The sequence below is a fragment of the Mustela nivalis genome (assembly GCF_964662115.1).
Source record: "Mustela nivalis genome assembly, chromosome: 7".
NCBI classification, from domain to species: domain Eukaryota; kingdom Metazoa; phylum Chordata; class Mammalia; order Carnivora; family Mustelidae; genus Mustela; species Mustela nivalis.
Genome location: NC_139026.1, coordinates 19,943,999 through 19,957,320, shown reverse-complemented (window position 1 = coordinate 19,957,320; position 13,322 = coordinate 19,943,999). Strand labels below are relative to the sequence as shown.

At 36.5% G+C, this 13,322-nt stretch overlaps 1 protein-coding gene across 5 annotated transcripts in view; it reads left to right on the top strand.

The window, feature by feature from the left end:
- Positions 1–12,560, top strand: part of NR1H4 (nuclear receptor subfamily 1 group H member 4) — a 62,304-nt gene extending 49,744 nt beyond the window's left edge. For all 5 annotated transcript variants that reach the window (XM_082738218.1, XM_082738217.1, XM_082738219.1 and 2 more), the window contains 2 exons: positions 9,760–9,873; positions 11,942–12,560. In XM_082738218.1, coding sequence (XP_082594344.1) covers positions 9,760–9,873; positions 11,942–12,180 — 353 coding nt within the window. In that variant the 3' untranslated portion in view covers positions 12,181–12,560. The remainder of the gene's footprint in view (positions 1–9,759; positions 9,874–11,941) is intronic.
- The last annotated feature ends 762 nt before the right edge of the window (positions 12,561–13,322 follow it).

Genomic DNA, 13,322 nt, shown 5'->3' with positions numbered 1-13,322 from the left:
GATCAAACTATTATCTATCTCTATTCAAAGTAAAATAAAAGGAACTATTAATAGCAACATTTATACACCATTTACTAGGTTTTAGACACTGTTATAAATACTTTACATATATGATTTCATAAAATCCTTGCAAAGTCCTCTGAATAAGTACTATTATTATTCAAATTTAGTAGATAAGGAAACTGACACAGAGAGTGCCTAATAACTTTTCCATCGACAGACAGGAATTCTGACTTTAGAAGCCCTGTGTCTAAACTACTATGTTACACTGTCTCTCAAGAGACAAAATGAAATAATAGTATGAGTTGAACTTATTACAGAGGAATACTGGGACAGAAAGCACTAAGAGATACTGGAATGAATTTCCAGGAATTCTGTGCTATTTATCTTAGAATCTGAGTCTTAAAATAGTATAACTTTTCATTTACCTGAGAGACTTTATATATGGATTGGGAGGAAAGGGATGAATGAGATGAAATGATGGCTCAAGATCCTTTCTTCCCAAAGTATTATCTTTTTATGAATTACTAGAACAAGTTTAAATATTTATAAAATTAGTGATTTAGAATAGAGATTGGAAGGAAAGTCTTTAGGAACTTCTGCATTTGCAATATAAGGAAAATAATTGAAAATAATTTTTTAAAAAAACAGCCATCCCATAATTGTTGTGTTTTCTTCTCTTAAACACTGAAAGCATAATTATCATCATTGTTAGATTTAAAGGATACACATTTTACAAAGATGCATTCATTATTCAAATAAATCCACTAGTTTATTAGTTTAACATATATTTAAGGGCAAGACACTGTGGAGGTAGTGAGAGGAATCAGGCATCTTTCTTCTCTTACGAAGCTTATAGTCTAGTAGGGAGATGTGATCTGTACATTGATAGTTACAATAAAATGTGGAAGAGAAATGAGATGAGGTGACATCTTGTTCGTAAGGCTCTGGAAAGATTTCATTGGCAAGCTGGGCCTTAAATGATATTTTATGTGACTATTCAGAGTAGAGGTACAAGAGAGAAGGACCAGCAGAAACAAAGGACTGAGGCAGGGGAGTTCAGGTTATACACACAAAGAAGAATGAATATTTGAGTTTGATTAGATTAAAGGTTACATCAAAGGGAAATGGAATTTTTTAGAAGTCAGAATCAAATGGTTGAGGACCTTGAATGCTAGGCTAAAAGATTTATCCTTCATTTTCTAAGAAACAGGGAGACATTAAAGATTTTTGAGAAGGAGAGGAAAAATGCCAGTCATGCTTTACAAATCTGCCAGCAATGTTAGGATAAACCAGGATGGGAGACGCCTCTCAGGAGGCAAGAGGTTTCAAGAATGTGCTCCCAGAAGAAATGAAGAGAAGGGAAAGAGGCTGAGAAATACATTGTCAGAGATTTCTGCCCTTTGAAAGACAGTATATTAGTAAGAAATATGGGTTCTGGTTCTGGACAGATTTTATTTTACATTTTCTGGAACGTAGTGGTGTGTGTGTGTGTGTGTGTGTGTGTGTGTGTGTGTGTGTTTTCACTCATCTGTGCATCTGTCCAGGCAGCTGGGGTAAGGGAGAAGGGTTGAATCAGGTAACCTCCATAGTACCATCCAGTTCTAATTAGTTCTTAACCAATCAGTTTTTCTGATTGCTGGGTTAACCCGTCACTTGGGCAGCTACTGAAGTATCTTGATTTTTTTTTTATTGTGATAAGAACACTTAACATGAGATCTACACTATTAGCAAAAGTTTAAATGTACAATACAGCATTTTTGCCTATAGGTATAATGTTGTAGAGCAGATATTCATCTCACTTAACTGAAGATTTATGCCCATTGAGTAGGAGGGGGAAATGAGTTACTAATTAGTAGGCATAATAAAGGAGATCTTTCTATTCAACAAGTATACATTGAATACTTGATTTGTGCCAAGCACTGCACAATTATTGAGGTATGGAGGTGAGGAATTATGATCTCTGTCCCCTGGGAGCTTACAAACTAATGGGGAAGATGTGTAAGTTAAGAATTCCTAAACAATGTGCAGTGTAATAGGGACTATGAGGGATGTATATGCAAAATGAAACTGAAGCAGAAAGATGTGCTTGACTTCCCTGAGTCTACATGGTGAGTCAGAAAAGGCTTACAAAGTTGACAAGTGAACCATGGAGGATTGTTGTGAACTCATCATGCCACAAAAGTCTGAGAAGGGTACTCCAACAGCTATAGCCATTAAATAGTAATACAGAAATTTAAAGTGCAAAAATGTGGAGGTGTGAGAGCATCCATGTGTTAGATCCACAAATACTGTGACATTGCTGAAAAATAGTATTTTTGAAGGTGAAATGTAATAATGCTAGATTTTTAAGGACCTTGAACACCACAAAAATAGATTAGTGTAGTTCCTGTATAATGAGGAGTCTTGTAATGGTCTGAGCATATATGACATGACCATAGAAGTACTGTAGAAAGGTCTTTCAAGCAGTAATATGAAGGAACTTTTACAGGGATTGAGACAAGTCTATAAGGAAATCAATGCAATAACTAGGTGAGAAATGGTGAGGATCTTGCAGGTTAAAAACATGTAAAAAATAGGAAAAAACTTGCTTGATTAATGTAGGTTTCAGAACTTGTGATTTTGCAAGTTTCAGAAAAGTTCCAGAATGAAGTTTTCTAGAATGCAAACTATATAAATAACTACGTGTGTCTCTGGTTCATAAATAGATTACTTTACCCAAACATCAACCACATATTGTGACAATAAAAACCATCGAAACTCACATTCTGCTTCATATTTTATTATCTATAATGATGCTTCCATTTATTAATATTTATGAATTTGCTTCTCCCAGTGGATTTTCAGAGCATTGCCTCTTCCACACACCACATAAAAACCTGATCTCGCAAGATGACCTTTCAGAATAACTTTTTATTCTTATGCAAATATAACACATTCTTCTATTGTACATTTAATTCTAGAGAAACATAGCGTCTCAAAGTTGCCCTGACTATGCCTACAGAACTCTTTAAAGAATATAATGTGAAATTTAATTTCTTGTTCTTCAAATTTGTACTCTTTTGTTTGCTATTATTAAATCCCAATTACATACACAAAAGTACTGTCTCCTGAGATACATTTACTTAATGAGAGCTATAGTGCTTATTTATATTAATTGAAGCTTCAGAATATTATATCTGACATAACTTGTGGTTGGGTTATTTCTATATAATTCTAGTGCCTCAATTATATTATTTCTAATGTACTATTATGCAAACTAGGTTTTAAAGCTGAAATATTTGTTAAAACTAGAAATAATCATATGATACCATAAAATATGACAGCACTGAAATTGCTAACATTGAATGAGTTTACATTTTAACATTAAGGAAATTAGCAATAACTTTTCACAGACCATGAAACTTGTTCTGTTAACTTCAAATATAACCTCTGAAACATATTTTTTGGCTTTTTTTTTATTCCCATAACAGACATAAATGAAATATCCAATCCCTAAGTGTTTATCAGGATGACAGTATATCTTAGGATTTTGCAGTTGTTAACTTATATACACATCATCTTACGTATATTCTCAATGGTCCCCAAAGGTGGGTTTTACACTCCTGTTTTATAGATGAGGAAACAGTCTTAGAGAAGCTAATTGACCTGCACAGTGTTGCATAGCTAATCAGCAGATTGCCAGGAGATGAATGCAATTGATCTAACTCAAAACCCGGTGCTCTTTCTATATGTTGCACCTGTCACTCACCATGGTCTAATATTTGCTCTACTATCCGCTAGTAGGGAATGCAAAGACCTAGTAAAATACAGTTCCTGCCCTTTGGTTGAGAGGGAACATATAAGGAGCAGGTAGCTATTTGAAATTGGCTTTAGGTAAATGATAAAGTGAATAGAATCAGGGAGATCAGAGAAATGAGAGATCCTTATCAGCATGATGGAGTTGTAGCTGGTTTATGGTAGCATGGTCAAGTGTACTCTATACCTTATTTATTTTTCTGCTTTTTAACTACACATAATTTCATTGCCTTAGCTTTGGCTACAAATGGAAACAATTCTAAGAACTAACTTTTCTAAAGAGGATGATGTAAGCTGATTGTCAGTTGAGATACTGACTTTGAAGAAAGGGCTGGAAATGTTAAGAACAAATAACAGAATATTTATAAGAAAAGTAAAATGCATAAATCAAAATTTGGAGCCCTTTACACCACATTTTGCTTTTCAAATTGATTATGTAATTTTGGCATAGACCAATGCGGGTTCAATCTGTAGGAAAAAGGCATTTTCAAAATAAAAGAAAGTATTAAATTAATATAGGAGTCAGCATTTTCATTGGCTCTCAGCTGTATTCAGTAAGCCTTTTATACTTGACCAGTATTGGACAATATGTATTTATTTATGTATCTGTTTCTTCCATTAGTCTGTTGACTGCTAGAATGTTATTCCCAGCATTATCACAGTGCCTGGGGCACCGCTGTTGTACAAAAATTGGTGAATTTTGTTGAGATGATTTAGAACCTGACGATCCAAACCCCGGCAACTCCGAAGCACCAGTGAAATATAATTTAGCCACATAACCTTAGCCACTAGGACTAATGGGAAGCACGTTATTTATTAAATATTTCAAATATTTTATTTTGAAAGTAGTAATTTTTTTTAATTGCTAATTTGATGGCAACTTTTAACTTAAAGCCAACAGCATGGCACAAATGACGGACAGGGTAGAATTTGGCAGTTGAAATAGAGGTTAGGGTCCAAGCTTTTAACATCTGAGAATGTTTCCATGTCCTAAGGGCATCCCTTGCTCCCATGATGTCTCACAACTATGTCACCTTTGTCACAAGGAACTAACAAAACAGAATATTGCCCAATTTAACAAACATTTGTTCATCATTATCATGTCTCCAGCAGGATGCTGATGACTGAGTAGAGCACCTTTAAGTAGTCAGGCAGTGTGTCAGGCACAGGGAGTACGATGTTGGTTCCTATTCTCAAAGTGTTTTTTTTTTTCTGGTATTTCACACTCCATTGGGAAGGAGAGATATGAATTGTGATACATGCATAGAAATAAACGTAGAGAAGAAAACAACTAATTCTGCTTCACTGTGACAGGGAAAGCTCCACAGAGGAAGCAAAATTTGAGTGTTGTCTTGAACCATGAGTGGTGTGTCCTCGCCTAATAGGGATCCTGCCTTATATTTCAAGCAAAAAAGCATGAAGACTAAAAATGTATCTTATTTGGTAGAGGAACTATCTGTTAGGATGCCCTTGGCTGATGATCATAGAAAATCCAGTTCAATATAACTTAAACAGTAAGGACATTAGCTTAAATGAGAAACCCAGAGGAAGGGTGGCAGCGGAATTGGTTAATGAAGGAGCTCAGCAGGTTATCAGAAAGACAAGTCTTTTTCAAAACTTCTGCTCTGCGATCCTTGGTGTATTAGCTTTACCCTCAGGCTGATTCTCTTCCTGGCCACAGCATTTCCAGGCATCACATCCAGGGGCAACAGTGCCCAAAGGAAAAAGAAACTTCAGAAAGGAAATTAATGACCTCTTCCTGAATATAGAAATCTTTCTTGAGACCTCCCAAGTAGACTCTCCTTTGCCTCAGTAGCCAGAATTGTACTGTTGCTGACTATACCAACAGTGGCTGGACCTTGGGCTGGAGCTTCCATCTTTTCCTCTGCAATAGCACATTGGCCATGGCACTGGAGGGGAGGAGAGGTAGAGAAGTGTAGACTGACGTAATTCGGCTCCAGGAACCAAGAGTTTCTGTCATTACCTCACAGGGAAACCCCTGGGATGGAGAGAGTTTTATAAGGAAAGTGGAAGGCAAACATTGCTTTGTGGGGCATGTCAGAGACTTATACCTTAACTTCTATGCTATGGGGTGGTGCCCTTTCTAGGAAAATGTCAAATTACATGGTTTTGAGCAAAAAGCATCATTTTTAGTAAGATTCTTGGTCTATCTTGATCCCATCATTTATAATAAATCAGATAGAGGTGTTTAAAATACCAGGAATGTTGTCTTATATACTATCTTGTATCACATACACACATCCCTCTGCTTTATTTTTTTTTAAAGATTTTTAAAATTTATTTGACAGACAGAGATCACAACTAGGCAGAGAGGTAGGCAGAGAGAGAGAGGAGGAAGCAGGCTCCCTGCCGAACAGAGAGCCCGATGCGGGGCTCTATCCCAGGACCCTGAGATCATAACCTGAGCCGAAGGCAGAGGCTTTAACCCACTCTCTGCTTTATTTTTTGTCCCCAGTTAAAATTTGGAAGTTTAATTCAGAAATAAAAGACATTTACAATTCAAAATAACTTAAAGTAGCATAGAGTTGATTCTATCAAGTAGTTTTTCTCTGACTGTTTCTGATTAATGAACAATTAATTGTTCAGTTACATACCTCTTTCTCTAGAAAGGCAAAACAAGAAACAGAGAAGCAGAGACACACTTTTTTTTTTTTTTTTAACAACTATGCCCTTTTCCATAGTAGTCTTTGTTGTTAAATTAGAAAATAGCCCCACCTTGTGGCCAAAAATCAGCTAATTGGGTATAGAAACAAAAAATGAAACAGACTTAAATCTCCAGAAAGGAGGAGGCAGGAAAACAAGAAAAGATTGCCCCTTCGGAATGATATTATTATTACATTTCCTAAGTTAGAAATTGCTGGTTCATAAAACTTAAAGTACCCCTTTGTTGATGGTGCTCCAGTTAATTCTGATTATTAACTTCAATTCTAAAAGCAGATTTATATTTGATCTATGCTATAAGAAATTATTTTTAATTCTACTATTTTCTATATTTTCACATATTCACTGTTAGCTTGTACAATATATACAATATAAACAATCATAACAAATATCTTTACCTCTTTTTTCCTCAAAAGTATTAGCTATAGTTAGATAACTAATGGACGTAACATTTTTGTAAGGTTAATGGATATTTAGAAAGACAAAATAGGAAATTAGGTAGTCAAATATGTTTTCTAAAAATTAAATATTTTCAAATCAACCACCTTTAATATTATCATCAATCTTTGTATGCTATTTTAAAATATAGCATGGAGTTATTATTTCAGGTAGCCACAAATGATGGGTGTAGTCCCTGAATGCTGAGGAAACCTTAAAGACTGCCATTTTTCTTTTTTAAAGTAAAAAAGAACATCCTTACCAGGAAAATATAGATCTTAGTTTAGCTTTAACAAGTTTTCAGTGTTTTAGAAAAACACTGAAGCAGATCACTGATCAGCCAATTTATATTAATCTCTAGGGAGGTCCAGAATGTAAAAATAAAACAAAAACATAGCTCTGTAAACACAAAAGTAAATGAGCTGTCTAACTAAAATTGAGATAAACTGAGATAAAAATGAATTAATGAACTAACATTGATCTAATTTCTTAAATAACAATAATAGTACTTGTGCTAACATTCATTGAGGGTTTGCTATCAACCAGGCATTATGCTAAGCACTCCACATATATTATCTTATATAATGCTATTGTTATAATTCACATTTCACAGATGAAGACACTGAGGCTTATAGAATTTAAGTATTGTGACCAACATGGAGTCATAGATCAGATTTCAAACTGAGCTGGCTCACTAACCCTTAACCTCCTTACTAATTCTTAACCAGGACTGATATTCCCAGGCTCGCAATCTTCAACCTTCTGGATTTTAAGTTGTGTCTAGTTTGGTTGTGGGTGGGTATTCAGCTCAATCTGTAAAAGCTGGAATCTTCCACATGATGCAATACCCAAGTTGCTTAACAAAGACACTACTGTTAAGAGAGCCCCCTGGGGTCGATTAAAGAATCAAAAGTCAAGGGGAAAGAAGAGTGTGGCATTTGGACTAAAAAGAGAGAAAGGCCAGGGATTCAGTTCCGGAAGACTCTTTAGATTATTCTAAAGGCAAGAATTTGGACTTTCTGATTCTGCGAAGCATAATATTATATGAAAATTGTTCTCTTTAGGGTCTGGAATCCAGCTGCATTCTGGTTTGGTTTGGCCAAAGCTGTATGGCTCCAGGTCTGGTTGGAGATGGAATAGAGCAGTCCATTTTTGTGTGGACCAACTCTGGGAAATTCATCCTCATCTTAATTCATCCATAAATCACATCACAGTCCCTCTCTCTCTCTCTCTCTCTCTCTCTCTCTGGGAAATTCATCCTCATCTTAATTCATCCATAAATCACATCACAGTCTCTCTCTCTCTCTTTTTTAATTCCCATGGTCTTTTTCTTTTTCTTCTTCTCCTTCTCCTCCCCTTCTCTTCCTCCTGTTCCTTGTCCTCTTCCTCCTTCTTTTTTTCTCTATAATTCCTTAGTCACAGCTCTTCTGGAGTGGAGCCCTGCACAGAACAGACCCAGAATTAATACTTGTTGAAAGACTGTAGGAAGTGACACAAAGGAGTCCTAAGTTACGAAGAAGTGCCAGCTAGATAAAGGAGAAGGAGACTATTCCAAGTAGAGAGAATGTGAAAACTGGGCGCTGTGAGTTATTTAGAAAGCTCTGAGTAGCTAAACATGGCTGGAGTAAAGGCTGTGTGATAGAAAGGTCAGGCAGCGTAGTGACCGCTAAGAGCCAGGACTCTGGAGCCTGCTAGTTTCGAATCCCGCTTCCACCTCTCACCAACGGTGTGTCTTTGGGTGAATTATCTAACTTCTTGGTGACTATCTCATAGGGTATTAGGAAGACTGAATTGGGGAGACAAAATGTGATTTAAATGTTAAGATTCTGGGACTAAACTGAAGACAGGAAGACCAATGAGGAGGCAGGTGTAGTAATCCAAATGAAAAGAAAGAAGGACTTAAAATCAATTCCAGGTGCCACAGAAAGAAGAGAGAGCACCCAGAGAGAGGTAGCAGGTCAAATCATAGGACTCACACCTGCCAGAGTTAAGAGGGAGGACTGGGTCTCAGTTGTCAGGCAGGGGCAGCTGGGTGGGTGAAGGTATCAGTAATTGAGAATGGGAATTGAGGAAGGAGATGGATTTGGAGGAAGATGGGGAGTTTAGTTCTGTACATGATATTTTTGATTTTGGATGTATTGACTTTGAAGAGAACAGCTAAGTACCCATGCCCTAGTAGGCAATGCAACTCTGAGAAGAACCCTAGCTGATGTATTAAATGAAGATGTTTATACCTCTGGACTTAGGAACAACAATTTTTGTTCCTTGTTTAAGATGCTGCTTATACCTTGATTATAGATATTAATATTAAAAAGATTAAACCATATCTAGAAAATGGTTGGGAGATTCTTTGGGCAATTTGAGAATATTGTCATTTACTGGCGAATAGTTGTGACTGAAACAAAGGCTCTGCTGAGGGCAACTGGGTGGCTCAGTCAGTTAAGTGTCCGTCTTTTGCTCAGGTCATGATCCCAGAGTCCTGAGATCGAGCCCCACATTGCTCCTTGTTCAGAGTGGAGCCTGCTTCTCCTGCTTCCTTTGCCTGCCACTCCTCTTGCTCGTGCTCTCTCTCTCTCTCTCAAGTAAATGAAAAAAAAAAAAAAAGGCACTGCTGAAATTAGGAACACATAAATCACTGATTAGGTGATATTTTGAGGATTTTGTTAATTGACCTTCTTTTCAATGACCTGCCTTTGACTGGAGCCATAATATACAGTCATTATTTATACATTTGTGCATAAATATTAACGTGTGTGTGTATACAAGGTGTCTATAGTTCTACACTTTTTTTCATTTAAAAATTTTGTTATGCCTCTGCAATTTTTCATCTTTCCACCATAGGTATCTCTGATGAATACATAACACCTATGTTTAGTTTTTATAAAAGTGTTGCAGAATTGAAAATGACTCAAGAAGAGTATGCTCTGCTTACGGCAATTGTTATCCTCTCTCCAGGTAATTTTGTTGCTACATTTTTATTTATTTATTTATTTATTTATTTATTAAAAGATTTTATTTGTTTATTTGACAACAGAAATCACAAGTAGGCAGAGAGGCAGACAGAGAGGGAAGCAAGTGCTCTGTTGAGCAGAGAGCCCCGTGTGGGGCTCGATCCCAGGACCCTGGGATCATGACCTGAGCTGAAGGCAGAGGTTTTAACCCACTGAGCCACCCAGGTGCCTGCTACATTTTTATTTTTATGCCATTTGTTTGTTCTACTCCCTCTCCAATGTAATAGTGATAATGTTTCTTTAAAGAAAATCTGGAAGACACAGCAGTGCAAAGAAAAAGTAAAATGGCCTGTAATCCCACCACTCAAATGAAATCATTGTTAATATTTCAGTGTAGTTCTTCTCAACCTTTATTCTAAACATAGTACTCGTTCATTGAATAATTGCATTTTGAACACATACCATGCATTAAACATGGTTCCAAACACGGGGGGGTACAGCAGTAAAGAAACAGGCAGGAGACAGCTGCATGGAGCTTGCATTCCAATAGGGTGAGAAAGATAACGAATGAGGAGACAAAAATAATTTTCAGGAGGTGGTAATGTTAAATATATATATATAATATAGATGATAAATTTTATAATTTAATTTATATATCATATTATAATTATATATGTATTTTCATATAATTTTATTTTATATAATATATAAAATATGTAAGTATATATTTTATATAATACATACTTATATATAATTTAATTTATATATTGAGTTATAATTATATAGTATAAAATTTATAAATAATATTTATATAAAATATATAAAGATATATGTTTTATATATCTTTATTATATATTTATATTATATATATTTATATATATGTAAAGGTGAGGATATAAGGAAAGAAAGTGGCAGCAGGATGTTGCTATAATTAGTAGTCAGGAAAGGCTTTTCTAAGGGTTTGATATTTGAACAGGAACCTAAACGGAATTACATACTTTTTAACACAATAGAGCACATATTGTCTTTTTTTTAAGTTTATTTTCCCATGTCATTAAAAATTATACTAGCAATGGGATGCCTGGGTGGCTCAGTTGGTTAAGCATCTGACTCTTGATTGTAGCTCAGGTCATGATCTCAGCGTTGTGAGATCGAGCCCCTGTTAGGCTCTGTGCTAGGCATGGAGCCTCCTTAGATTCTTTCTCTGCCTCTCCCCCTACCTCCTGTGTGCACACGCATGTGTTCTCTCTCTCTCTCTCTCTCAAAAAAAAAAAAAAATATCTATATATATATATATATATCAGTAAAATTTGTTGTAATATATGTCTCCATCATACTGATATACAATCATTTACTGGTTAACATTGTTGGGTCCCCCAATAATGGGTCCATGGTCAAAGGAGCGAGACTGATACAGAGCGAAGGTCAAGCAAAGCTTTATTTTGTGCCAAGCATCAAGAATCAAACCAACCATCAAACAGACCTTACAGATAGGGTGACCCCTCCCTGCCTCACAGACTAACTTTTATAGAGAAAAGGCTATGTGTTTGGGCCTGGCCACACACAGATGGCGAGTGAGATTGTAACACACAGAGAAAGCTGCACAGTCATGCTAGGTCACACATATGTGACCAATTGAATTACAATTTACCCTATAGTAGACGTTTGAACTAGCTTATCACCTTGGTGAGAATTGGCGCCCAAAAGGTGGGGCCCGACTCCTTGGTAGCTAGGGAGACCTTATGCACGCTTTACTGATTGGATGTCTCTACCTGACCTGACTCATCCCTGCATTCGGGCTGTTATCTCCACCTGACCTGACCCACACTTGTATTTGGGTTTTGTTACCTGGGACTGGTTTCTTGGACTTGCTTTTAAGTAAGGGCGGGGGGCAGGGTCAGTTGAAGTTTTACTGCATAAACAACAAAATGGCTGTTTAACCGGGGTGGGGCTGCTCTGGCTAAATAGGCCCTTACATTTACATCGCAAGCAAGTTACTGTTGCTACAGTTACGCCAAATTAATACTTCCCCACTCTTTAATTTTGTCTTTTTATCTTAAACCTCAAAACAGACAGACAATACATAAAGGACAGAGAAGCGGTAGAGAAGCTCCAGGAACCACTGCTTGATGTGCTCCAGAAGTTGTGTAAGATTTATCAGCCCGAAAATCCTCAACATTTTGCCTGTCTCCTGGGTCGCTTGACTGAGCTGCGGACATTTAATCATCACCACGCAGAGATGCTGATGTCCTGGAGAGTAAATGACCACAAGTTTACCCCACTTCTTTGCGAAATCTGGGATGTGCAGTGATGAACACTGCAGGGGCAACAGCATCTAGCTCTTGATTTTCCTCATAATATAAATCTGATGTACAACTTTCTTTTATTTCATTTGTACCTGGTCGCACACAAGAATTTTGACAAATATTTATGCAGTAATTCCATAACTTCCACAGTTGTAAATATAGAGTTAGATAGAATGAGTTTCTTTACATTGTATTTTGTAAGGCTTCAGGGAATCTTTCGTTTAACTGGCATGCCCTGTTTGCCCAACTAAATGGATCACTCTTTACCTCTATCTGTTAAAATAGGGAAGATTTCATTTTGCTCTTTATCTTACCTTATTTGCATACATTTTATCAAAGAGCTGGTTTCAATTTTGGCAATAAACTGAACATAATGGAAACAGGCTTTTCTTCTGGAACAAAATTTGAAAAATATACAAACTCATTTCTTTAAATGGTGAATCACATCCTAAGGGGCCCGGTGTGTATCTGGGAGGTGGGGTGGGGGGTGGGTGGGTGAAGGGTAATTTACAAAAAGATAAACTCTCGCAACACAGAGGGTGTTTTTCTCATCCCTGGAGAAGTCCTGGAGAATATTCATTTATTTGTAATAGCCCTTGGATTGGTTCATTTTCTTTGAAGTTCAAGGAGATAATATACAGAAAAGTTAATGATTCTCACATAAAGCATTTCCTCAAGCAAACCCTTTCACAGACAGAGTCTTGAAGCAGCATTTTCAAATACGGAAGACTCCCTTGATGGGATATTCCCTTTTCTCTCTTAAAAGTATTCACTATTGGCTTCAGTGTTTATAATTAATCTCTCTCTCTCTCTCTCTTTTTTTTTTTTTTTTTTTTTTTGGTTTGTTTTGTTTTTGGAAAACAAACCTACAGCTGGGTGCACAGCTGTTGTATACTTCCCCCAAAGCAGGAATTAGTTCATTTCCTTCATTCATTGTTATACTGTTGCATTCTTCTCCCCATTAGTCTTTGGTGAATACAATAAAATACCCTCTGTATGTAATGGGCCTGTATGTTCCCTTCTCCTGGAATCAGAGAAAATGGAGCTAGCTAAGCATGCCAAAAGATTTTTTGTATTAAAATATTAGAGCAACCCCAAAGTCCTAAATATAGTAAAAGAGGGAATAAGGTAGAGCTAGCTTTGATTG